Source organism: Seriola lalandi, unplaced genomic scaffold (assembly GCF_002814215.2).
Source record: "Seriola lalandi dorsalis isolate HSWRI2012SDOR001 ecotype SW California unplaced genomic scaffold, Sedor1 jcf7180002054295, whole genome shotgun sequence".
Lineage (NCBI taxonomy): Eukaryota > Metazoa > Chordata > Actinopteri > Carangiformes > Carangidae > Seriola > Seriola lalandi.
The window spans coordinates 401,417-428,303 of record NW_019524848.1 but is presented as its reverse complement, the minus strand read 5'-3'; the positions used below and the strand labels follow the sequence as shown (position 1 = coordinate 428,303).

Genomic DNA, 26,887 nt, shown 5'->3' with positions numbered 1-26,887 from the left:
TGGGGGGTGGGGGTGGGGGGGGGCGCTGCGTGGCTGACTGAGGCTATGCTTCTTTACCTCGGTAGTGCTGTTGGCTGGTGGCCGGAGGGAGTGCCCAACTTGAGTAATGAACTCTCCCAGGAAGATGCACTGCTACGTGGGCCTGCTGCCATCCCATGGCCCCTTCACTGTCTCTGTTCCTGGGACAGTGTTGGGCCTAGGGCTGCTTTTGATGGGGGAATGCTGGGAATACTGGGTAGAGGGCATTAGGGGGTTCTGGGTGGTAGGGTGACTGGATATTTTTCCCCCTTGTTGGTTGCCAAGCCGTGCGGCCTGCAAATGAGCAGATAAAATTATGTGTAGTGAATGTGAGTCAAGAACTGCTCGGGCTTGTGTACAGAGATTTGTATGCGGCTGCGTTTTGAGTGTATGTGGATATTTGGTGTGTGTGGGAGTTTGTCCTCAGAGAATAGTGTGTGTGGTGGTGGGGGGGCAGTGACAGCTGCAGAGGGGGGCCGGGGGGCTGACTGCTCGCTGGCTGATAAGGGGGGCTTCACATCAGAGACACGACGAGAAGACTAATAATTCTGCAATGCAACACGCACACTCATAAACGCACAGAAGCTCATAGAAGAGAGGCAGTGTGAGACAAAGTTAAGGAAAGCTAGATAGGGCTGTGGGACACTCACATGAGGAGAGTGTGTGTGTGTGTGTAGGGGGGGTGTTCACAGTGTTAAGAGACAGAGAATAACAAAGATATATGGATGTGTGGATTTGCAATATATCTGAATTAAATATAAAAGGTAGCTTCAGACATGTTTTTAAGTATAAATCACACATTTAAATGACGAATAGTGTGTACCACTGTGTTGTGTCCAAGGTGTGCTAAGGTTGGCTTTGTAGAATAGACTTTTATGGAATTAACCCTCTGCCTTAACCTTCCCTCTGCTCTGAACTCACTTCACTCACATTTATATTGAAATCTATAGCAAAATAAACTGAGGAACATCTCACTGCAGTATATTTTTCTTCTTTTGTGTACTTAGTGTCCTATCAGCTCAGAAGTCATGACATGTGCAGAGAGGGCTGGGTGTAAAGATTTGATACTGCCTGTATGATACACCATTTTAATGTCAGATATTTTGACACTTCGTTGCAGGAAAAATTTGTTTAACTGACGACAGTAACAATGGCTGTCTACCTTTGAGACCACATGCACAATAGCAGTGCTCTAGATGTGACACAATAAAACATAATACAGCTCTTATCAACTGTTACTAATGACACACATACTTTACCATGTCATGACGTGTCAAACCAGATCTTTACAGTTCCAAACTGGTTTTGAATGAACCCTAACTTCTCTTTTGTTTCCTGAAAGAAAAATGTATTATTTGTCTCATTTTATGGGTTTAATGCCATCACTACGTCAGCTAAGATATGTCATTTTTAGTTTTATGATACACTTAATGAAAAGAGCATGTTACACTCAGCCCTTCACCAGAGGACAGGCTCACAGTATAATGTACAGTATACACTACAACGTGCTCAAAATCTACCAATACAAAATGCTAATGTCCTTCCTGCTTACTCACCTCTGCATCCCACAGATTCAGCTTCTCCTAACAGAGACAAAATCAGTCTCCATTAAATCCGTTCCAGCAGTGTAATGTGTTTTTCTTCCTCTTTCCTGATGTAATAATAGCCCCCACCAGTCCTTAATTATTCATATTTTAGTAATACAATCCAAGTTAACGGTTCAAACATTAGTACATAATAAAACTCCCGAGGCTTCGCTTTTAATTTAATTCCTCCGTTTAAATTAATTTTGGGGCATGCTTGTGCTTTTAGCTTACTCCTCCGCAGAGGGGAGGGGGTTGGGAAAGATATAGAGGAGAGATGGAGGGAAGAAAGGAGAGAGAGAGAGAGAGAGATGGAGGAATGAGGGCCTGCCCAGGGAGATGGATCTGCTGCAGGTGGGAGAACAGCCATGCAGGTGTTTGTGTATGGTGGGGGCCCTGAAAAACATGGAGGATGAGCCAGAGGCAGAAAAAGACATGGGGATGAACTTAAGTTTCTCTAATATCCAGCTCTATTCACAGATGAAAGTTAATCAAATATACACATTTAATAACACAACAATAGTATAATTTCCATGCACAATAAAGAATATTCAGTCCAGATATTACTCTGAGGATATTAGAATAAATGGTAGGTATTGGCATCATTGTTCAGGTATTGGTTTTGAACAAATTGGAAATCTATCTTGTAGCTTTGATAGCCTTAAGCCAGAAGGACAAACAGGACACAAGCAGCCGGACACTGACAGACAGGAAAAAGAGAAGACCGCCCAAAGGAAGTGGTATTGAGTAGGTGAAGAGAGAGAAAAAGATTGGAGAAGGATGGAGGGATACACAGACACATGGGTGAAGATAGAGGGACAAACAGAAAGGGAGGAAGAGAAAGAGATTAGCCGTGCTGATGCTAGGGGGTCCCCTCTAAAGGCATGAAAGCACAATGAACCCCAGTCAGTCAAAGAGGTATTTCCATTTCTCTGCTCTCACCGCTCTATTAGACTGTTTGTGTCCTCCGTGTGTGTGTGTGTGTGTGTGTGTGTGTGTGTGTGTGTGTGTGTGTGTGTGAGATGCAGAGCTAGACTTTGCCTGTGCTCATGTTTGACTTTGTGTTGTGTGTGTATGTGTGTGCGCATATGTTCAGCTGCATGTCTACAGCTATGTGTGTGTGTATTTGAAGTCAGTGTGGTGCTCTACAATAGTTTGGGTCCCAGAGCAATCCGCTTTTCTGCTGCGGAGACCAGCCCAGTCAGTGGTCCCCATTGATCTGCACCCCTCCGCCACAGACACTCCCAACCCCACTGTGTGTGTGTGTGTCTGTGTGTGTGTGTGTGTGTGTATTGCATTTTCTGTGCACGTGCTCACATGCATTTATGCTCATGTTTTAAATTGTCGTGACTTTTTTTTTATATTATCTTATGCGGGTTAGAAAACCATGGTTGTTTGACTGCCATCTCATTGTTTGTGTAGTTTTGTCTGTAACTTTGTGTATTTGTTATGTGTGTGTTTTTTTTTCTTGTTATGTTTTTTTCCTGTTGGCCAGTCACAGTAGGGAGATGACAGTGGTGAAGTGTGTGGGTTTGCGTGTGCGTGTGCGTGTGCGTGTGTGTGCGTGTGTGTGTGTGTGTGTGTATGTAGAGGGGAGCTATTCCCCCCCTCAACTACTTCATTCCACAGCAATGCTTTGGCTACCTATACACTTAAGCACACATGCATTCTCTCTCACACACACACACACACACACACACACACACACACACACACACACACAGAGTCACACACACGCACACACACACACACACAGTCACACATGGCTCAGCTTTGCGGATGCAGGCTGTAATTACAGGACCTCCTGGCCTCTCTCTCTGTCTTTCTCCCTCTCTGCCCTGCCGACCTCTCCCCCCTTTGATCTGCGTGCACCAGCTCTCTCACACACTCACCTCACACGCACATGCGCACACACACACACACACACACTTTTTTTCTTACCAAATCCACCTTTGTTTCTGTCTGTGCGTCCCTCCCTGTGTGTGTCTGAGCGCTGCTCTTTGTTGCAGCCAGTGTGTGGTCTTTAATTCACACAGGAGCCTCTTTTCTGGACGGTTTATTTTGAAGTCTCTCCTTCTCCACTGACACATTGAACTTGATACTTGGGGATTATTCCCTTTCTAACTGACCTACGTGTGTGTGTGTGTGTTGGCATATGTATGGCTCTTTGTATGCATTTTGATTTTGCGGCCTTCGTTTATGTCAAAATGATAAAACATCTGGGCTGTACAGGTTTTATTACCACATTAATCCATTAACTTCTACCTTTAATGTGTTTCGACATTGTACATCTTTTGTTATTTTCTTTATGTGCATCTATGTGTCAGTCAATGCATGTTTGTGGTGCTATAATATAATATGTATGTGCCTGTGTCCTGACATTTGTATACCCATCTTTCTACCCTACACCTGATTTCTTTCTGTGTCTGTCACTGAAAAAACTTCTTCCTTTTTTGATTATTTTGTGTCCTCCTCCCTTTCTTTGTCTCATTGTATCTCCTTCACCTCTGTCTTATCCCTCCATTCCCCTTTCTTTTTCTCTCTGTTCTTAGCCCTCAGCTGGTGATGTTGTCTTTCTCAAGGGAGCAAAAGGTTTTATACATGAGTAATTATTATACAGCATACGCAGTCTGTCCAGGTGGTATGAAAGTGAGGAAGTGAGTGTATATACCTGTATTTCTATTTCTGTGCAATTACTAACACACACAGGGCACTGTATACACACTGTACAACTGCACATGAAGAGAGTCTTACAGAAACAAAATTTAGAGACAATTATAGAACCTGTACATGTACAAAACCATATACATTATATGTTTTTGTTGAATGTTGGCAAGTATCTTGTAAAGACCTAAATCAGTCAATATGAAAGTTACTAAATACCTTCAGATGACATGGACAGGAAAGTCTGCAGCCACTTGATGTCAGTGCCAGGGGGAATGACGAAAAGCCTTAATGCAGTACAGCTTTTTGTCTTCAATTCATTAAGTTTTGATACATGAATATTTTAGTTTTTCAACATTTGTTGATAGGTGAAGTGCCTGTATATACTGAAGCAGAGTAGAAACACGAGGTCAACTCACAAAATGCTTCGTCACCTGAACCAGAATCTCAATCAGAATTTCGAGGTTGTTCAAGAGATGCTCATGTCTTTTTTTTTCAAGTAAAGCCTTAAGTCTCTTATGGTTCTATCACTTGCTTCACGCCATCCGGTCTGATTAAAACACTGCATTGCCATAACTAAGGGATTCAGAGCATGTACTGCATTATCATTACTTCTTTATCTATAAAGTTATACATTATGATAAGGGAAGGAACAGGACCGGACCGAACATAGTTTGCTGGGGTGGCAGACGTGAGGGTGATGACGGCCACACAGAACCACAGTGGGGCGTGAAGCCTGCTCCACTGGGTTGATCACCACACACAGCTACATCGATCTCTCTCCCTCTGTCTCTCGTCCTCTGAAGAAATTACCTTTAGCACGTCAGACATTTCCTTAATGTTAATGCACCAAAAACTAAAAAGTCCCAAATCTTCAGTCCAAGTCGAGTCTCAAGTTGCTGTGATTTAAGTAGTGATTTAAGTGTGACTGTGAAGTCTTACTCGCAAACTCGAGTCCCCATCTCTCGCTCTACCAAAAGTGGAGTATATTTGTTTACTTACACACACACACTACGGCTAATGTACAGTTGGTTTTGCTGTTTGTGCAAATGGAACACAAGCTAAAATACCTAAACATTCAAATTGAAGTGATCAAAAGAGAGTCGAAAATTCATTTGCATGCTGAATGCTCCTTCATGTTTGGTTGAGTTGACATTTGTTAGTGCTTGCATGTGTTTGTGTATGTTTATGCACATTTTTATTCTGAAGATAGTGTGTGTGTCTATCCCAGTGTGCATTCTCTCTCTCCATCTCTCTTGCCGTCTGCGCCTCTAATCCCTGAGTGTGTCACTAATGGCAGGTCCAGGTGTTCTGCTCTGCTCTGCTCCTCCCCTGGGGACTGAGTGTGTGTGTATGTGTGTGTGTGTGTGTATATGTGTGTGTGTGTGTGTGTGTGTGCATGTGCATGTATTCCTCTCATGGGGGGTTTAGTAGTTGTGAGTAGGGGGCTGTCCAGGATCCCGTCCTCCAGAAGGGAAGGGAGTGAAGGGGAGCGGTGGGCAGGAGGTACCCGCCTCGCGCAGCTTGCTCTTGGGCTTCCCCTGGGCACAGGACCCCCCCCCCACCATTCTCCTTTGGGACGTCAGGAGCCTCATTGCCTCTCTGTCTCTCACTCTCCCCTCTTTTTCTCTCATCCTCTCTCTGCCTCTCTCCCCCTCAGATCCATCTCTTGGCAGCTTATATACCTGCACTGCTTCAGTTTTTTTGCTTTAGATGGAGTGTCTGGTTAACACAAACTGTTTGTGTGTGTTTTAAGTGTATTTGTACTTAATATACAAAAAACTGGTTTGTTCGTTTGTTTACCGGTTTGTATGTGTATAACAGTGTGTTTGTGTTTTGAACAGCGAGCTCCAGCTGCCTACATCATTTATTTATGGGTCCCATGTACGCGTAGGTGAACATGGAAGGACTTGTGTGTGTGCTTGTGTGTGAGTAATATTGGTGTTACATACTCAGATCAATCACATCCATTTGTAGTAAATGCAGTTTGGTTGAATGATGAATGCACACATGCTCCTGTACGAGGGTCTTGCTAAACGCTAATTATCCATTATTATTCACAAGGTAGCACTAATAATGCTTTGAAATATAACTCAGCTGTTATTATTCATAACTGTACGTGGATTATTACAGTTATGTGGGTACTTCTCCGGCTATTTCAGTAAACATCCAAGGGCTTACTTACGTACATGAGTGTGTGTATGTGTGTGTGTGTGTGTGTGTGTGTGTGTGTGTGTTTACAAGTGAGTGTGCTTGTGTGAAGGTATATGAGAAGTGAATCAAGTGTTTGTGGTGTGTGTGTGTAGGTGTGTGTGACTCAGGTGAATGTGTTTCTGGGTTAGTGAGCGGTCTTTCAGTCCACCAAACCTCATTCTTATAAATAGATGATATAGCCACCGGCATGCACACAATGGGACCATACTGGTGTGTGTGTGTGTGTGTGTGTGTGTGTGTGTGTGTGTGTGTGTGTGTGTGTGTGTCTTCATGTGAGCATGTGTGCATATGTGCTGTACTGTATGTGTGTGTTGGCATGGTGTTGTTGTTTATCTAACACTCTGCCTGACAGCTGGTTCTCATTTCTGAGCGAACAGACAAGATGGACAGAGAGCGGGATGGAGGAGAGAGAGATGAGGAGTTTTATACACAAGGAATAGAACCACCATAGCCCTCATAGTTTAGGTGCCTTGCTCTATCTTTTGTGTGGTGGTAAAGAAAAGATGAAGTAAATATTCAGAGGAAATTAGGACACGGTGAGATAAAAGGCTTACTGAGAAAGTATTTTGAAAAGAGAGGATGAGAAAAAGGGGGAAATATGGTAAGAGGAAGCAGATGCCATCCCTCCTCTACCACATGGCCTATGTTTGTTTGTAAGAGAGACAGACTGTGTGTGTTGTTGAATGTATGTGTCTGTTCATGTCCTCTGGCTTTGTGTGGAAGCATTTTTTCATACGATTTATTCGTAAATTATATTAATACCAATACCTTATTTTAATTACCACCAATGATTTTGAGTGGTAACCTTTTATAATACACTTTATTTCCAGTGGTGCTGAGCTTTGCGTAATTTCAGTGAGCAGCAGTTTCTTCTATATCCGATGATGATGATATTTCATTGCTGTGGAACCATTATCAAAACCTTCATATTATACAGGTGTGCAGTAGTGCCCTGGACATGTATTTTCATCTGAAAAAAATTAATTTTAATAACACAATATTAGGGACACAGTAAAACCTGTTCTGACGATATTAGCAGTCTTGCATTTCTTTACTGGCATCTGTTTTGAAAGCGTGTTTAACAGCTGTACAGTGTAACCAACACCTGACAGTGTTGTACTCCCTCTACTTCACTAGCTGGAAGCCTCGGATACTGTAGTAAACTAGTTCTTTATGAGTGATGAATTTATTTTATTCATTTTGTAACCTGCACTGACCTTGTTTTTAACCATTGAGCCATTCTATCTATGGGGCTTGTATACTGTATATTATGCTGTGTGGTAGGGACAAACTTGTCATCTGCCAGCTCACTGTCCACCACCCCCATCCTTAGCCCCCTGCCCCTAACCTTCTGCCCTCAAACACACACACACAAACACACACTGCCCATATGGAGCAGTTGGCGCCCAAAAGCGTCCAAAGCAGCCGGACCCATTCCCAGGGCAGAAGGTGAGGGTCCCCACAGCCTGCTTAGTGTGTGTGTGAATGCATGTGTTTGTGTGTGTGTGTGTCCATCCATCGTGTCCTCGAGGGCTCAAGCCCTGGACAGACTGCCGTATCGTCCTTTCTATCTGTCCTCGCTGTGGCACGTATGTGTATTATTGTGTGTGTGTGTGTGTGTGTGTGTGTGTGTGTGTGTGTGTGTGTGTGTGTGTGTGTGTGTGTGTGTCCCAACAGACTGTATCCCATGTGAGCTACAAGGACAGCAGCAGAGGACTGTGGGTCCTCCACACACAGGCCTGGGTTGCAACTGTGATCATGTGTGTGAACTGCTGCACCCAGTTAACATTGAACCATATTGTGGATGCTTTTTGCAGACTGTGTGTGTGTGTGTGTGTGTGTGTGTGTGTGTGTGTGTAGGCCATGTTGTTTCCATCTCCTGAGATTAGAATGTCCCTACAAGAACAGACTGTCACTTGTGAGGACTTTCTGTGCGGCTAAGTGTGAACATGTAGAAGTGTCTCTCTGTATTCTCAGCAGCACAATGAATTCTTGCTTCAACTTTTTTTTTTTTATCACAGCGACACAACAGGTAGTTTCAGCCAAACAATGTGACTGGTCAAATAAACCTTCCTACTGTGCAATTCTCATAATGCACTGCAACCAGTAAGCTGTGCTTAGCTTATCGGTTGCCATGCCAACTCTTTCTTGTATTCTCTTGTCTAGCTATCCCAGTGCACTATGTGTAGTATTTGTAAAAGCCTTCAGATGATTGTATCACAGTTGTAAAGCCAATGAGTGGTCCATTACTTGGATCATGGTCACTGTTATTGTTTTGGCTACTTCATATCTTACAGAGTCCAACAAAATGAAGTAATAAAAGCCTTTGCAACGCAGTCTCATTAAACAGGACTGCACATAGTTCTGTGGCCCTTAAAAAGCATAAAACACAAATCATGCAATTTGTTAGGGAACTGTAACTCTAGGTTTAGGCAGCTGCCCATCTAAATGATTTCCAGCATGAATCCAAAAGGATGGACTTGCTATTATTTTAACCTGCAGGATGTTCTCTACAGAAATAGAGATGGAGCTGGAGAAATGATGACAAACAAGTGGTATGCCTCTCTTCTGTGAAACTTAACATAGTATGGGATATTGAATTGTACTTTAATTGTGTTTGTGTGTGTGTTTGCATGTTTGTTTCTGTGTGTGAGGGAGTGAAAGCAAAAGTGAGTGTGTGCCGGGCTGCCCAGAGTGAGCCAAGGGTGGAAGTTGTTTTTCTGCCCCCTATGGTGAGTCTGGGGCTGTGTGTGTATGTGCACGCCTGGGGCAGCCTGGGGCCATCGGAGGGGGCCTGGGGAGCGGTGGAAGAAGGGATGAAGCGAGAGAGGGATGGAGGGATAGGAGGTCAGCAGGGGTCTTGCTGGGAAAGGTGCAGGTCTGGGCTGATGGCCAAGCGGAAAGGTGGAAAGGAGAGTTAGATGGTCAGATGGGGGCAGGGGGGTTGACGGAAGGGAGCAGGAAGGGGAGAGAAAGACAGGCTGGAAGGAGGATTAAAATTTGAGCAGGTAGACAACTAAATGCAAGGTGAACACATTCATTTTACTAAAACAGACACTTTCCTTGACAGAATCACATAGGTTTTGGTTTGAGCACATAATTTTACTTGGCATGTTTGAGATCTTAAGGAAATATATATTATTCTAACAGTTAATTGCATGTTTAACTTAGCAGATCGATTTATGTATTATTCATTTATAATGTTATTTCAGAATTTTCCGTATGTAACCGAAGGTAGAAGGCAGTTTAGCACTCGAAGTAGCTGCACTGGGAGCTGAAACCTTTTAGCTGTTATCAGCTGAGCTGCTTTGATTCAAAGATCAAAGCAACAGAAGAGAGAGAAAGCATGGCTTACATGACTTGTATTTCCATTTCAGGCATTTAGCCGACGCTGTTATCCAGAGTGAACTAACTGAACTAATGTTCTTGAGTGCTGGTTCCGTATCAGCCACATTGAGTCATTTGTCACTTTAAACATCATGATCGAGGCCTGCAGAAATCTGGATATGCTCTGCAACTATTGATTTTTATTTTTAGATTTTGCAATGGTTGTTAATAATCATTACATATGAAGAGCACAATCATCTCTAAAGTTTCTTTTGTTAAGAGTTCCATCTTGTAAACTCTGCTGCTTTGATACAGTTTCCCTCTGTGTGACAGTCATGACAAAGTTACTGAGTTTGGATAGGGGGCAAGTAGACAGGGGAGGCAGAAACATAAAGAGAGATCGATCAGCGTGTGTGTCTCTTCATTAGTGTTTCACCAAGGCTGTGTCCTCCACACGTTGCCACACTGTCTGGCCTATTAGAGAGACACGCGGGGAGTGTGTGTGTTGTTTGCATGTGTGTGTTTATGTGTGTGTGTGTCTGTTGTTTCGGTGAGACTTAGGCGGTCTGTTGAGGTTCTTTCTGGTCTTTTCAATTTCTTATTATAGACCCCTGGGTCCTCCTCTCCTCTCCTCTCCTCTCCTCTCCTCTCCTCTCCTCTCCTCTCTTTCCTATCTTTCCCCTCCTCTCCTTCCTCTCCTCTCCTCTTTTTTTGTCTTCTCTTTCATCCCACCATCTCTTCCCTCTCCTCTAGAGTTCAGAGTCTGTCCATCTGGAACACCCCCCCCTCTCTCTCTCCCTCAGTCCCGTCCAGGCCCAGACACAGGGGTGAAGGCCAACATCAGTAGGGGCAAAACTGTCAGAGAGACGGAGGGACGGAGGGAGAGATGTCAGCGCTATAATGAGTAACAACATGAAAGCTGACAGAGGGAGGGAGCGAGGGAGGGAGGTAGTGGAAGAGAGATGAAGACAGAAGAGTAGAGGGACTGCTGGGGACAGAGGGAGGGATGAAGGATAGAGGGAATGGATGGGAAAGGAGAAGACTGTAGAGTGAGAGATAAAGGGGGAGTGGAGCAGTTGGGGCCCTGTGGTCCTCCGCTCCGCTCCTCTCGTTCATTTTCGTTCGCCAGAGAAGAACAGAAAGGAGGAGGAGGAGACGGGGGTAGGAACAGCGTGTGTCGGCGTTCGCCTGCTCCTGCCTGTTTCTCTTTTTTTTTTCAACTTCTTTTTCTCCCTCTGTTTTTTTCTCCAATCCCCCTCCCTAAACCATCCATACTCCTCATCTTCTCTCCTCTCGAGGATTCTTCTCTAATTTAACTTTTCATTGAAATTTTCTTCGCTCCCCCCTCCCCATCCTCCAGTTTCTCCCAGTTTGCCATTCGGCCTTGTCTTGCCAGGTCCCCTCGCGGCCGACTGACAAAGGCGCCGTTAAAAAGCCGTGTGATCCTCCATTTTAGCGCCAGCCACGCTAGTCAGAGGATTAGGGCTCTTTAATGACGCTAATCTCTCCTCCCCTTCTTTCTCAACACCCCTCCACCCCCCCCCCTCAAAAAGTGATTTCTCCCTCTTGCTCTGACTTGAATCCCTGTCTTGTTCAGTCTCTCTCTTCCTCCCACTTTCCCACCTCTGACACATTACCATTTAACTGACTCATACTGGTGTGCCTATAATGGCCCACATGTGTTCGGACCAGCACTGTGAAGAAACACTCTCATTGTTTTTATCTGGGGTTCATTTACTCCCTCTTCTTCTCTAGTTTGCTTTTTCTAACATGCGCAGCCACAACTGAACATTTTGGCTCGAGTCTCTCTTTGTGTCTGGTGTTTGACTGTACTCTCTGTCTTTTTGTTCCATTATTGTTGAGTGAATCCTATCAGACACAGCCAAGAGAATGAGACAAAAGGTAAGAGGTTAAGATCTGTGTTTGAAACAGTATCACTCATCTGTCTCAGGCTACACTAAAAGACTTGACCCTGTTGTGTTAGCAGCAGGGGGTGTCTGGATTGATGTTTTATAGACGCACTTATTAGAGCAGCATCCTACAACACATTCATTAGTGTGTTTATGTTGCCATTGGTTCCAGTTCTGTTGATGTCACTTACATGGTGAGGAATCATTTCAGTCTGTTCTGCCTCATAATGGCTATATATATACTGTGTGTATGTATATATATATATAGATATATTATACATATAGTCTGTAGATTTGAGGCCAAGGTTGTAAGGTAGAAATCAATAGCATATAAAAAAATGTAGACTGTGTATATGTAAACCACTGAAGCTGCCTCAGCTTGTTTAAGTCTTTTTTTTATGTCAGTAGAGTTTAGTACACTTGATCTGCCTTGTGTTGTACGTCGTGACAGATGTTTTTATTTCTTATGATGTTGTGCTCATTCCAATTCTGTCAAAAACCGATGAACCACATTCACCCTGGTTGCCTCAGACTGACATAACATATAAATTGTGCAAAAAGGCAAAAAAAAAAAAAGGCAACAATACGTTCAAGGACTGCAACTAACAAAGATTTTTATGAATGCTTTGATTCAGTACACTGGATTGACTACAGTGCAGATATTGGCCTTATTACAGGGTATCAGATGTGAATAACCCACATTAAATACAATTTTGTTTACCCATGTCATCATAAAAGTTAATGTTTCCACTATCACTTTAATTTTTCATTTACCACGGGCCACCTCAGTTTGTAGTACTACAGCAATCCCTGACCTCAAGTCATCTTATGTAAGAATTATCTCAGTGAGTTCCACGCAGTGAGCCCCAGAGCTTTTGCCGGCAGATACTTTGAGTTAAGGTATCAGAAACAGTAGTTGACGGTGCATCCCAAATTATTTTTTACTATGGATTAATTTGTCAATTATTTTAATGTTTGGTTGTTTAGTCTATGAAATGTCAAAAAACAGTGAGAAATATAGATTTGTCAACCAAAGTCCAAAACCCACCGATACAGTGATGTAAAACAGAGAAAAGCAGCAAACCCTCCCATTTCAAAAGGCATGAACCAGCAAATATACAGTGTAGTGTGATTATCAAAATTGTTGATAATTTCCTAATCGCCAAAGCGTTGAATTGACCAATCAGTTCACTACTAAATTAATTGAAACTCCTGATGCTCACTAAAAATCATTATACTGAGGAACAACCTTATTCCTGGGGGGGTTAAATGTTTATATATTACTTTATTTCATAATGAGATGTCTATCAAGTGAAAAAAGGGACACCTACTTTTAATGTATAACGGTGAACTAGATTATTAGGAGCATTTTTCTTTGTTTTACATGGTTCAACCAATGGCACGAATGGTTACTATATAGGAAAAATGTAAATTACTCTGAAACATGTCACAAAATTATACTTTTCTAAATCTTTAAATTTTGAATTTCAAGATTTCCCTCACTATCTTTCTGAATCCTTCTCTCAAGTCATCTCATCTCACTCTCACAGTTATTTTCATTTTCTCCTGATTTATGGTTCTACAGAGCAGTCATTTCTAATCACAGTGTGCAGTACTGTAAAATGACATGTTGTTTGTTTTCTCCTTTCACCCTGTCAACACATCCGTGCACTTCTCCATCCTTCCTTGCTTCATGCTCTGCTTTTCTGCCTCTCCCCATCTGTCCCTCTCACTCACTCACTCACTGTCTTTCTCTCTCATCCGCTCTCTCTCTCTCTCTCTGTTGCCTTACTGTTAGGCTTCATGTTGACATCTCTATTCCTTATATTTTCTCAAGCCTTTTGACTTTCATTCTTGCTTCCAGTCAAATTTATAATTCATGCTTTTACAATTTTTTTTTTTTAACCCAGAGCCCCCTGCAGAGTTCTATTTGCTCATTGCAGTGCCTACATTTTCCCGGCGATCGATTCATCACAAGAATCTGTTTTCCACCCCCTCTCTGCAAGGCGTAATACACAGTAGACTAGACACACACACACACAGAGAAGACACACAAGATTGTGGTAGGAGTTGGCTGAGGTAAAACGTTGTGTGCTTTTGAGAGGTTTCTAAAATTACCAGGAGAAACTTCTCCACTGCACATGTGTCTATGCTCATGTGTTTGCATTGCAGAAATATTGGCCTTTGGATGAACATTGGCACGAGTCATGTCTAACTTTCTGAGCTCTCTCTCTCTCTCTCTCTCTCTCTCTCTCTCTCTCTCTCTCTCTCTCTCTCTCTCTCTGTCTCTCTCTGTCCTATCACCTTAGTTTCCTTATTTTCTCTCTTTGATTTGTTGCTGGCCTGGTTGATATAGCTATCAGATAAAAGCAGAGAAAGCAGCCTCCCCTCTCCTCTCATCTCCTCCCTCTTTACATTTTTCAGGCAAATGCTAAATAGCCTCACTGTGCTGCTTCACAGAGCGCACAAAGACGGACAGAACAATATCAAGCATTATTCAGCCCCCTCCTTTGTCGTCTCAAATCCATTCTGAAGTGTCTATTAAAGGAGTCGTGGCCTTTTTGTCGCCTCTGTGCCAGACTACACAGTAGGGGAAAAAAAGAGGGAGAGAGGAAAAAAGAAAAGTGCAATGCATAATCTCCTATGTATGACAGATAAAGGGAGTGAATATCGCCATCTTTCCGCTCTGCTCTCCACATCTCCTAATCGCTTTTCCGACGTTTCAATCTGCCAGGGCCCTAATGAAAATATGATGAGGCGGATCTATGGTCCTTGGGGACGGAGGGAGGGATGGGAGGGGAGGGGAGGTGAGGGGAGGGATGGAACGAGGGATGGCTGCAGAGGGAGGATGAAGGGAGAGAAAATACACTCTGTCCTTATTTCTGGGCTCCGTCGGGGATACATAGTTCTTGGAGCTTTCTATTTAGATGTTGCTGCTGCCGGAGTGTGTCTCTCTCTTCTGTTTCATTCTCTCTCTTTATCTCTGCCATCCTAATTTTCCCTCTGTATTTGTGTGTGTGTGTAACCAGAATAAATGTGTTTATTTTTTTTGTTTATATCCTCTGTTTTTCTCATTTGAACTCCCACAGGCTGCCTCTCCCGCCTTTTGCCTTCCAAGAAAGATGTAACTTCTTCTTAATCATTCTAATGCTCCTGCTTTTACCCCTAGTTTTTCTGTATGTGCTCACCTGTCTCTTTTTTTTTTTTATAATCCTGCAGCTGCGTACAGAAAGTACTATTTTTGTGTTTTTTTTTATCTGCAGATGAGTCAAACCTGTTCCTTAAGATTTGCTGTGTCTACCTTCCTCTCTGTCAGATGGTGATGATGACCCAGCGGGGCTGTCCTGGGTGCCTTCCTCCCCCTCCAGTAAAGACGTGGCATCCCCCTCGCAGATGCCCGATGGCTGCTGTGACCTCGGCATGGCCACAGGCGGCGAGGAGGAAGGAGGCGCAGGTCTGCCGTACCCCTGCCAGTTCTGTGACAAATCTTTCAGGTATCGAAATCACACGTTCGTTTCCCCAAGATGCTGCAGAGGCCACCTCTGAAACACACTTCATATCGTGGGCAATAACACAGATGCCATATTTGGATGTTTAGTTGCACATCATATCTCCTCATGAATATCAATAAGTACATGAATAAATAGCATTCTCAATATTACCATGGTAACATAGACCACTAAGGCAAACAGTGAAAGGAATGAGGTGAATACATTTCTCACTTATCTCTCCAGGGACTAACGCAAGACCCACTTTAAGAACAGCTGCCACATACACCATAAAGTCTTCATCATCATCTTCTATATTAGTCTTCCTCCTATGTGTTCTGTCTAATCTTCCTTTTCCCTTCTTATTGCTGATATTGCTGATATTAAAATGGCTAAAACTGAGGTTACTCTTATCACGAACACCTGATAGGCCCAAGCAGCAAAGACTAGCAGAGCCACTATAACCTTTTAAATAAGTCATTTATTAATGAGTCTTCAAATAATGGCTGTTTATCATCTATATCTTCCTCATATCCTTCAGCCGTCTGAGCTACCTGAAGCGCCATGAGCAGATCCACAGCGACAAGCTGCCTTTCAAGTGCACCTTCTGCAGCCGTCTGTTTAAACACAAGAGGAGCAGAGACCGTCATGTCAAACTTCACACAGGTAAGTAGGAAAAATAATCTCGACACAGCATCAGAGTCCTGATTTATTTTTTCTTCCACACCTGCTTAGTGTGCCATGACATTTTGTTTCAGTGCCTACTTTCAATGTTCAGCATTGTTACATTTTCCCTGCTTAAGTACATTCATGAACTATGATGACATTGAACCTACTTTGACTAGAAGGCCATTAATAAACGTGGGTTTCTTTGTTATTTTAAGTTATTTGATTTTGGGCATTATACCTTCATTAGATAATACAGTAAAGAGAGACAGGAAATGCAGGGATAGAGAGCAGGGGTATGACATGCAGGAGCCCATGTGGTATGCACCCTAACCACTCAGCTATTGGGTCACCCAGGTTTCTTTGTTATTAAAGAAAGAAAATAAGGAACAATAAAGAAAACATCAGAATTAGACTTGAGTTTTAAGATTTTCCTCCAGCCACAGCAACACGTTCTGCGTGTCACTGGCATCAATTTGTTCTAACGGTCTGAGATGTTTGTAACATCCATAATGAAACTATTCTCTGAAGTTTCCATCTCTGTCTGTCAACTGCTACAGGAGACAAGAAGTATAGTTGTCAGGAGTGTGAAGCTGCATTCTCTCGCTCTGATCACCTGAAGATCCATCTCAAGACACACAGGTAACTGCTTCTGATCTTATCATCGTGAAATCTGTACTTGGAAATTGCTTTTGATTCATGCTTGATTTTTCTGAGTCTGATTTGTGTCTGTTTTTCTCTTTAAATTCACACCTTCAGTTCCAGCAAACCGTTTAAGTGCAGTGTGTGTAAGCGTGGCTTCTCCTCCACCTCGTCACTGCAGAGCCACATGCAGGTGAAAAGTTGATTTTATATAAAGATTACTTTAAATGTTACTGTTAAAATGACCCATCTTTCTTTTTACTGCTGTTCGTGTGCTTAATATTCCCAGAATGATTTAAGCAATTTCCCAAATAAGATACAGCATCAAAGGATCAAAATAAGAACGTTACACAATTACTAATATTAGATTTATTTTAACAAGTGCATAAGTTGACTGTAATAAAAGGCTCACTGCCATCATATGTACACCTTCTTATAGAACATTTTGCAACACATGCTTCTTTAAAGCTTGACCACTTTCTGACTCTGGCAGGCTCACCGCAAGAACAGAGAGCATCTTGCCCTGAGGAGTGAGAAGGATGGAGGAAAGAAGGGAGGAGGAGATGGCGACCTAGAGCAGGACCTGTACATGTGTGATTACTGTGAGGACACATTCAGCCAGACTGAGGAGCTGGAGAAACACGTCCTGACCAGACACCCCCAGCTGTCTGACAGAGCCGACTTGCAATGCATCCACTGTCCTGAGATCTTTCTGGACGAGGCTTCTCTCCTCACACATATTGAAACGCAGCATGCCAACCGCAAACATAAGTACTGCAGAGCTTTGCTTTCAAACATTTTCAAACCACTGAGTTTCATTAACGTGAATGGGATGGAACTTACATTTTACTGGTCTTTTTCTGTTTCCCCAGATGTCCCGTCTGCTCAGAACAGTTCCCTTCTGTGGAAGACGTCTACTGCCACCTAGACAGCCATCGCCAGCCTGACTCCTCCAATCACAGCGCTGCCAGTCCTGACCCTGCGCTGGGCAGTGTGGCCTCAATGAGCTCTGCCACTCCAGACTCCAGTGCCAGCTTGGAGAGAGGCTCCACCCCCGACTCTACGCTAAAACCCGTCCAGGGCAGTGAACGAGGCCGCAGAAGAGGCACCGACACTGGAGAAGAGATTGGGATAAGCCTGGGTCATCAAGGTGGAGGTATGGAAGTCACTTATCCTCAGAGTAACCAGTGCAGCTACATCTCTTGATTTGATAGTGAGCACTTCAAGGTCGGAAAGCTTAGACTACCTCTGTGTCTACAGGTGGAGGAGGGAACTGGGGAAAAGTGACGTACTCTTGCCCTTACTGCTCAAAGAGAGACTTCCATAGTCTGGCGGTGTTGGAGATCCATTTAAAGACCATCCACGCAGATAAGCCGCAGCAGAGCCATACATGTCAACTCTGTTTGGACACTCTGCCAACACTCTACAATCTCAATGAGCATGTACGCAAAGCCCACCGTGCCAGTGGAGGAACTGTAGGCACGACAGCAGCAGCTTTTCCCCTGCTGCAGTTCACTAATGTCACTGCCTTCCACTGCAACTACTGTCCAGACATGTTTGGAGACATCAACTCTCTGCAAGAGCACATCAGAGTGTCCCACTGCCTACCTGGTGGGATCGTGGCAGGATCCACAACATTAGGTGGGTTTGTGAAGGGTGCCATTCTCAGGCTGCCCTAAAATATGTCAAAGTATTTGTTTTAGTCAGTCAGTGTTGATTTAAAATGCTTGTGTGGTTCCCAGACTGACAAAAGGTTAAACAAATATAGTATAGTATAATTAATATATAGCATGATTGTCCATGGGATTAGTATTCGATAAGCTGTCCCCTTGTGCACATGTACAGTATATTGATTTACTGTAATTGTTATTATTGCAACAATCTAACTCAATCCATCCTCCATCATAGAAGGGAACCATGCGTTCTTCTGCAACCAGTGCTCCATGGGATTCCTAACGGAGTCGTCGCTGACAGAACACATTCAGCAGACACACTGCACCTCCGCTGCAGGGGGCGGAGCTGCTTCTGGAGGAGTGGTGGCCAAACTGGAGTCTCCTGTACTACAAGCTGCATCTCAGTCTTTTATGGAGGTGAGAATCAAGAGTTAGTCAAGATTTACATTTTAAAAGCAACCTTTTAACCATAGTTGATTATCAGGAGCTGATAGAATAGACTTGTTGGCAATAAGCTGGTTCCTATTTAATTAGGCATTTCCTTTACTTTCTCATGAGCCTGATGAAGCGTTAAGTGAGTTACAATTACAATTTGCTCATGTAAGAGAAAATCTTTCATAATTATTTGACTTATATTAATTTTTCCATGTTGAGCCTGCAATTAATGAGTCTGCAGTTACTGTGCTGTGAGTAACTGTGCATCTCACCTCTTGACCCCGTAGTTCATGCTGTGCTCAACACATAATTGGAGCTGGATGGAAGTTGCAGACCAAATTTTTAATTTCTTGGTTCTTGATCACTGGTGCTGGGCAATAATTATATATATCCATTTATATAAAAAAGAGAAAATGCCTGCACACTGCTTATGTTCTCATAAACTTGGTCTTTAAAAATCAAAAAGAGACGCGGCTGTGTAGTATTCACTGTCTTCTAATAATTGATGTATTAAACCTCAGTTTTTTATGAGAGCCTGCAGACTTATGGGGATGACTATAATTTATGGGCTGTGTTTGTATCTGGCTCTCTTGCCCTTTTTTTCTCTCTCGCCCTTTCTGTATCTTTCCCATCTTCTCTTTTACTCTCCAAGGACTAAATAACAGTATATGTCAATGTACAATAATTCAAAAAAAAGTAAAGAGTTATTGTCCATGTACAGGTTTACTCCTGCCCTTACTGCACCAATTCTCCTATCTTCGGCTCACTCCTCAAGCTCACCAAGCACATAAAGGAGAACCACAAGAACATCCCATTGGCTAACAACAAACGGCAGGCAAAGGTTGCAGACTTAAGCCCAGCCTCCTCTGACGTTGAGATCTCCTCCCCGAAACGCCACAGACTTGGAGGGGACTCTACCCCCTCAATGGGGAGCAACGGGGACTACCCATGCAACCAGTGTGACCTGAGATTTTCCAGCTTTGAGGGTTTCCAGGCCCACCTAAAGTCACACCTGGAGATGCTACTGAGGCGCCAGTCCTGCCCTCAGTGCAACAAGGAGGACTTTGAATCCCAGGACGCATTGCTTCAACACCTGACAGTGCACTACACCACCACATCAACCCAATATGTGTGTGAGAGCTGCGATAAACAGTTCTCCTCGGTGGATGACCTGCAGAAACATCTGCTGGACATGCACACGTTTGTCCTGTACCACTGCACCCTCTGCCAGGAGGTCTTTGACTCAAAGGTGTCCATACAGGTGAATAAGACGGCCTTCTACATATAGCTTGTATTCCATTTTCATTTTCATTTTTTTTTTTTTTTTTTTACAAAGAATACTCTCAAAAGTGAATGAGAAAGGAAATGTGTACGGTAGATGGTTTCTCAATATAAACACATTCCTAGAAAACATTATCTTAAAATGCTTCTTTCTTCGGCCTGCTCTCATCCAGGTGCATTTGGCAGTGAAGCATAGCAATGAGAAGAAGCTGTTTCGCTGCACAGCCTGTGCCTGGGACTTCAGGAAGGAGGCTGATCTTCAGCTCCATGTTAAGCATAACCATCTGGGCCAAAGGTCAGGCCTCCCAGGGGGGCTCGGAGCAGGTACAGTTCACCTTTCCTTGGATCATGGCTAAGTTTCATTAGAAAAATAGACCTGACTGGAAAAATGCATAATAATAATGGTGCTAATCGTAAAATGGAACAAAATATAATAAAGACAAGCAGAAATCGACACTGACCAAAGAAAACCAACATAAAAATACAGTTTGTACAATGTTTACTTGACAGCAGTTTTTGTAGGGTAGATTGAGCTTGAATCTACACATCTTACCCTAATTCTGGTCTCACAGGACTCAAGCCTCGAAAGTGTATCTTCTGTGGGGAGACGTTTGGAACAGAGGTGGAGCTCCAGTGTCACATCACTACGCACAGCAAGAAGTTCACATGTCGTTTCTGCGGCAAAGCTTTCCATGCCATCTCACTGCTAGAAAGACACCTGAGGGAGAAGCACTGCATCTTTGATGGTGGAAACATCACTGGCAATGGAGGTGGGACAGGGAGCAGTGGGAGCCAGAATGGGACGCCCAATGGGCTGGCGCAGTCCTCCAAGCGAGGAGTAGGAGGAGGAGGTGGTGGCAATGGAGGTGCAGGAGTTGTTGAAAGAGCGACGGTGGTGGCTGCTGAACAAGCCGACCTGCAGAACATGTTGATGAAGGGTGGAGTTGTGGGAGGAGGAACAGGCCAGGGGGCAGACACAGCCAACAGCCACGAGGCAAGTGGGGGTGAGGAGGAGCTGGACAATTCAGAGCCCATGTATGCTTGTGATATCTGCGGAGCGGCCTACACCATGGAGTCACTTCTTCAGAACCACCGGCTGCGTGACCACAACATCCGACCAGGAGAAGATGATGCTGGTAACCACTTATTCCCTCCCCCCCATCCACTCTTATTGTTTTGAAGGGGTTTCTTTTGTATTTGCAGTTTATTTCATAATTTTAATATTTCAATGATGGCAATAATAATCATACATCATGTTGTAGGTTCTCGAAAGAAGAAGGCAGACTTCATCAAAGGGAACCACAAGTGCAATGTGTGTTCGAGAACTTTCTTCTCTGAGAATGGGCTTCGTGAGCACGCTCAGACACACCGTGGCCCCACAAAACACTACATGTGTCCAATATGTGGCGAGCGTTTCCCCTCTCTGCTAACCCTCACTGAACACAAGGTTCGTCCACTTCTTTCCAGCCTGTATATGTACATGTTTGGGTGTACATATACACCCAAACATGTATGTCTTTTGAGGTATCTATGTTTTAGCATGTCATTTAGAGGCTTATACAGGAAGATCAAACGTAGTGTGGATGCCTCACAGGTATAACAACACAGCTGTCTGTGTAGATGCATGTTTTTTCTTTTCTCTTGTGTTACATTTTGATGTTTTCTGTCTGTGTACCTGTCTTTTGATCCTGAAACTTCTTTGGCTGCTTTGAATTTAGACCTAAAAAAATGTTAAATTGTCCTATGAGAGGCAATTTGTGCTGCAGCACACTACAGGAAAATGTTTGCATATTTACAAAATGTAGCCTATTGTGTAATGCAGCTATAGTCAGTTATTATTGCAAGTCTTTTTATGTTTATGTAAAAGACCATGAAAGACAAATATTTTTACAGTATACTGATTTCAAGAAAAAAAGTAATCATAATGATAATAATATTAATTATAGCAATGATAATAATAACAATAATAAATTAGGGTTTTCATGTATCACCATGCAATATTGGTTATGAGGAAATTTTTTTTTATTCTTTTGAAAGTTCTTTTATCAATGCTGTGTTAAAAAACTTTTGCATTATTACTTGTGTGTATACTCTCTCTCTCCAGGTGACCCATAGTAAGAGCCTGGATACAGGAACCTGTCGAATCTGTAAAATGCCCCTGCAGAGTGAGGAGGAGTTTATAGAGCATTGCCAGATGCACCCGGACCTCCGGAACTCCCTCACCGGCTTCCGCTGTGTCGTCTGCATGCAGACTGTTACCTCCACCCTGGAGCTGAAGATTCATGGCACCTTCCACATGCAGAAGCTCTCCAGCGGTTCTGCACTTGGTGGAGTTGGATGTGGAGGTGGGAACGGAGGAGGAGGTGGAGGGAACGGCTCAGCTTCTTCATCCCCTAACGGGCAGCTGCACCAGCATAAGCTGTATAAATGCGCTTTCTGCCTAAAAGAGTTCAAAAACAAAGGGGAGCTGGTGAAGCTGGATGTCAACGGCCTGCCTTATGGCCTCTGTGCTGGCTGCATGAGCAGGTAGGTAGTTGTTTTATAAACCCTGATAACAGTGGGTGTTAATACAGACAGCACTAGATTACCTCTTAAAATCAACAGTAGCATACTGGTATACAATAGATGTTTACATGTGCTGCAAAATTATAAACACGATTACTATGATAACTCTTAAGCCTCTTTCACACATTATAGTATTGAGCACTGTCTAACTAGGTAAATTACGTACAGTATGTGGAAAAAATAAGTGACTGGCTACTTTTGCTGTAACAGGCTGACCCATGGTCAATTAAGTTAATAGACCCAAGAATATTTTTCTTTTAGTCTTTCTATCTCGGTAATGAAGCAATGATTCTTTTCCACTTAGGCACACAAGTAAATGTACACATTAGATGCTGCTGATTGGAAAACTGTAGGGAAAATGTTTTGAAAGAGAGTGTTCCATGTTAGCTGCCTATGGCACTATTTTGACCACTTGAAATGATAATTTCCTGTTGTGTTCATGGTCTCTTTATATGTGGCGTAAGGGCAGTGATTTATGCTGCCTCAAACAGAAATGCAACAGTGCAACGGCGTATTTTCTAGTATTCCTGGAAAAGGGGCTTCAGGTGTAGTTGAGAGCTTAACCCTTTTTTCGTGAACACAGGTTAATATGTAAACACCTGTACAGTTTGTTGAGCAACAGTTTTAATCGCTGAAATTAGCTAAAATGAAACAAATTCTCAATCAAATCAGGGGCACGAACGGCCAGAGCCCGAGCCAGGGAGGAGCCGCCACGCCTGGGGACACGCAGGGAGAGAAGACCATGGCCGGGCTGAGATGTCCAGAGTGTGGGGTGAAATTTGAATCTGTGGAAGACTTGGAGGGTCACGTCCAGACAGATCACCCTGAGGTCAGCCCCGAAACCAGTGCAGGAGGAAAGAAGGCAGAGGCTTCACCCGCACCGAAGGTGAGACAGAGTGGACTGAGATAAGAAAGACATAAATGTTTTTATATAAATTATTGGCTGTAATTGTTCGTTCCTACAGGGAGAAGGAAGTGAATAGATGCTGTATTAAAAAGTATTTACTCAAATACTGAAAACTAGAATCAGGTTTGCATCTTAGATATTAATATCTCTGTTGTCCTAGACAAAACCATCAGATAAAATTTGCAGGACTGAGAGGGCAGTGCAGTAGATGAAACAACACACAATAATGATGGCAGTATTGCATTTGAAAGTCATGTAAATAAGATAAACAGCATTTAACAGATGGAGACATTTTCAGGAGTGCAAGAGACTCAAAAATCCTGCTGACTGTATGTTTCCATGAGTTTTGTGTGTGCGTGAAGTGTTGATGCGTGCTGCTGCTTTTGTGTCTGTAGCTTGCATACGAATGCATGTGTGTATGTCGGTGTGTGTCAGCTGAGCCCCACTGGGTCCTGTGGCTGGGGCGTGCTGAGGCATTGTGGGAGCTGTTCGCTCTACTTGATATTGACAGTCAGGCTCCCCGGGACCTGCCGCGTGTCTATGTGTGTGAGAGTGTGTACTTGGAAGTGAGCGTGTGTGTGTGCATGCGCGTGTGTTAGAGACAGTTCCCAGGGACCCTCTGTCTTACCTGCACCTTTGTTTCTGCTTAGTCTAACAGCACAAAGAAGACAAAGTAGGATTTCTCTGTGTGTGTGTGTGTGTGTGTGTGTGTGTGTGTGTGTGTGTGTGTGTGTGTGTGTGTGTGTGTGTGTATTCAGTCTAGCAGGCTGAAGCAGCAGAGAGATAGTGGAAGTGGGGCCTTTGTGTATTTTGTATGTGTTTGTGCATGAGTGATTGCTGTGTGCTATGAATGGATAAGCAGAGCCTCTGCCTCTCTCTCTCTCTCTTTGTTTCTGTGTCTCTCTCCCTTGTTTCTCTCGCTCTTTCTGTATCTCTTTCTTTCTCTCTTGTCTTCTTTTCTTACACACTCATTCCTTCTGTTTCTGTTTCATTGCTTCATCCCTTAATCTTTTTCCTGTTCACTCCCTCCCTTATTAATTTCTGCCTCTCTCTCTCTTTCTCTGCAGAGATCTTACTTGTGTGTGTGTATGTAACTGCATACTTCTTCTTCCTTTCACCAAGTCTCCAAAGATTTGGGTTTTCAGTGTTGCTTGATTAGTGCGAGACTTTGTGTGGGGCATACAAGTATCATATTTTGAGGGTCCAATGCGAAAGGGGTATAAATGCAATTCTTAAAGACAAAAATTAATTTTTTTAATGCTTGACATTTTTCAAGCATTGATTTATATAAATGTAATTCATTTTCATTTTAAATATATATATTTTACCAGTTTTGTAGTTATAACTATTACCAAATACCCTGATTATTCATGAGGCTGCAGGTTTATTCTTTCTTTCTTTCTTTCTTTCTTTCTATCTTTCTTTCTTTCTTTCTTTCTTTCTTTTACAGGCAAAATATTTCACTCTTGAGTGGAATACATTATATAATATTATTTTTAATGGTGATTTATGTATTGTCATGGGCTCTAAAAGTGAATTTGTTTCTGATTTCACAAAGTTATAATAATGTTTTTGTTGTTTGTGTGTCTTTGTTACAGAAAAAGACCTACCAGTGTATTAAATGCCAAATGACATTTGAAACAGAAAGAGAGATCCAGATTCACGTCGCAAATCACATGATCGGTGAGTGAGGCACAGCTCTTTTTCTCTGTGTTATGTGTGTGTGTGTGTGTGTGTGTGTGTGTGTGTGTGTGTGTTATCCTAATGACTGTGAATGTCACATCTCTTTTGACTCTCTCGTTTAATAGCACGACTACACTGCCACTCTGTTCTACCCACACACATTTAATTGAACACACACATGAGCTCACACAAACACAGATACGGAGGTGTGAGACAGGCAGGTGAAATGAAGAGCTCTTTTTGACTTGTGCGCTGTCTGGACCAGCTGTTGTGCAATTTATCACTTAGCTGCACCTCTGAGGGTTGGAAAACTTTACTTAGAAAACAGTAGAGATTTCAGATAAAACTTTCTAGTCTGAGTGTGATATTAAGCTTTTTCAAGAGCTCAAGTTAATATAATCCTTCAAACATGAAATACTTGGGTATTCATGTGGTAGATAAATCCATGCACACTTTGAGCATGGTTGTATTGTGGTTATCATCATTGTATGGCATTAAAATGAGTAAGGTTGTAAGAGCATGGATAAAGACATTTTGTATAACATTTATATTTTTACAATTATTATTACGTATAACTCAGGGTCTTGGTGTTCCTATCCTAAATGTGTTCCCTGTTGCTTAGTGATTACAGGTGTACTGTATGCATATACATTGGAACTGCCTACAAAGGGAGAAATAGCAGCAGAGAAACACGCTCAGCAGGCACCAAGCTAGTGGACATAACTCAGCCTAGCCAACAATTTTGGTTTAAAATGACATTTTTTGAGATTGACTTGGACAGCAAAAACCCTGTTATACTGAGGTACTCCTGGAACAATGTACTTTGTGGTCAGAAACAAATTCAGCTGTGTCTGACCAGCTGCTTTGTGTGATAGAAAACAGGCAAAAGATCCAGATCCAGAGCTACTACAGTGACTTTTTCATTTTTGTCCCATTATCACCTGTTAAAGGCTGAGAAAAGATATGTGTGTGTGTGTGTGTGTGTGTGTGAGTGAGAGTGGACCTGATCTAATGCACCTGATGTATGTGTGTTTAACTAAAAATTTGTGTTTAACCAAAACTACCTTATGTATTTTGGAGTCCATGTCCTTTTATGAGCTTCCCCTGTGACAGTTTTTTCTGCTCGCTACTAATTTGCTGCCTTAGCATCTCTGTTGTCATGGAGATTAACGAGGTGGGCCTGTGAGTTGTGCTGGGGAACAAACGCTCTCTACCCCCACCCTTAGCCCCACAACAGACCTGACAGACAATCCCAGAGTCACTGATGTACTCTGAGATGTGTGTGTATATGAAGCTGAGGTAGAGCAAGAGTCTGTGTGCGCGCGCGTGTGTGTGTGTGTGTGTGTGTGTGTGTGTGTGTGTGAGAGAGTGCTGACATCGCTCTGAGTCATCTAGTAATGTCTGGAGACGTTAGAAGAGAGAATTGAAACAGAAGTACAGCTGGAGTAACTTTTACTTTTTTTCCCCCTGTGGTCCACACACTCTCACACATACACTCTCTGTCTGACGCACACAATCAGGGATACACAAACACAGGGACAAACTTTACCCACACATACACATGCACCACCCATGTAAAATAACACACACTTTAGTTTCTGGTGTCTTTTACCTACTGTTTCTCTCTGTCCTTGTTTTTCTCTCTTCACTGCATTACTGAAACAACCCCTCCTTTCCATGTGTTCCTGCGACCTTCTTCTGTCAGCTCCTAACCCTTTTTTATCTCCTCCCATTTCTTCCTTCTCACCTCTGTTCCTCCACCCTGAGAGTTCTGCCAGTTGTCCTGTCATTTCTCCCAGTGTTTCTGTAACTCATCCTCCTCTCTGCTCCT

General features: G+C 43.0%; 1 protein-coding gene across 1 annotated transcript in view; it reads left to right on the top strand.

Moving 5' to 3' along the window:
• Nucleotides 1-26,887, top strand: part of znf423 (zinc finger protein 423) — a gene marked incomplete at its 5' end in the record, with an annotated part of 123,135 nt that overhangs the window by 27,387 nt on the left and 68,861 nt on the right. Inside the window, 15 exons of the mRNA XM_023406133.2 lie at nucleotides 15,033-15,210; nucleotides 15,746-15,870; nucleotides 16,431-16,512; nucleotides 16,630-16,705; nucleotides 17,006-17,283; nucleotides 17,385-17,668; nucleotides 17,773-18,153; nucleotides 18,421-18,602; nucleotides 19,342-19,881; nucleotides 20,075-20,225; nucleotides 20,474-21,037; nucleotides 21,164-21,348; nucleotides 22,006-22,427; nucleotides 23,139-23,352; nucleotides 24,972-25,056. Coding sequence (XP_023261901.1) covers nucleotides 15,033-15,210; nucleotides 15,746-15,870; nucleotides 16,431-16,512; nucleotides 16,630-16,705; nucleotides 17,006-17,283; nucleotides 17,385-17,668; nucleotides 17,773-18,153; nucleotides 18,421-18,602; nucleotides 19,342-19,881; nucleotides 20,075-20,225; nucleotides 20,474-21,037; nucleotides 21,164-21,348; nucleotides 22,006-22,427; nucleotides 23,139-23,352; nucleotides 24,972-25,056 — 3,747 coding nt within the window. The remainder of the gene's footprint in view (nucleotides 1-15,032; nucleotides 15,211-15,745; nucleotides 15,871-16,430; nucleotides 16,513-16,629; nucleotides 16,706-17,005; nucleotides 17,284-17,384; nucleotides 17,669-17,772; nucleotides 18,154-18,420; nucleotides 18,603-19,341; nucleotides 19,882-20,074; nucleotides 20,226-20,473; nucleotides 21,038-21,163; nucleotides 21,349-22,005; nucleotides 22,428-23,138; nucleotides 23,353-24,971; nucleotides 25,057-26,887) is intronic.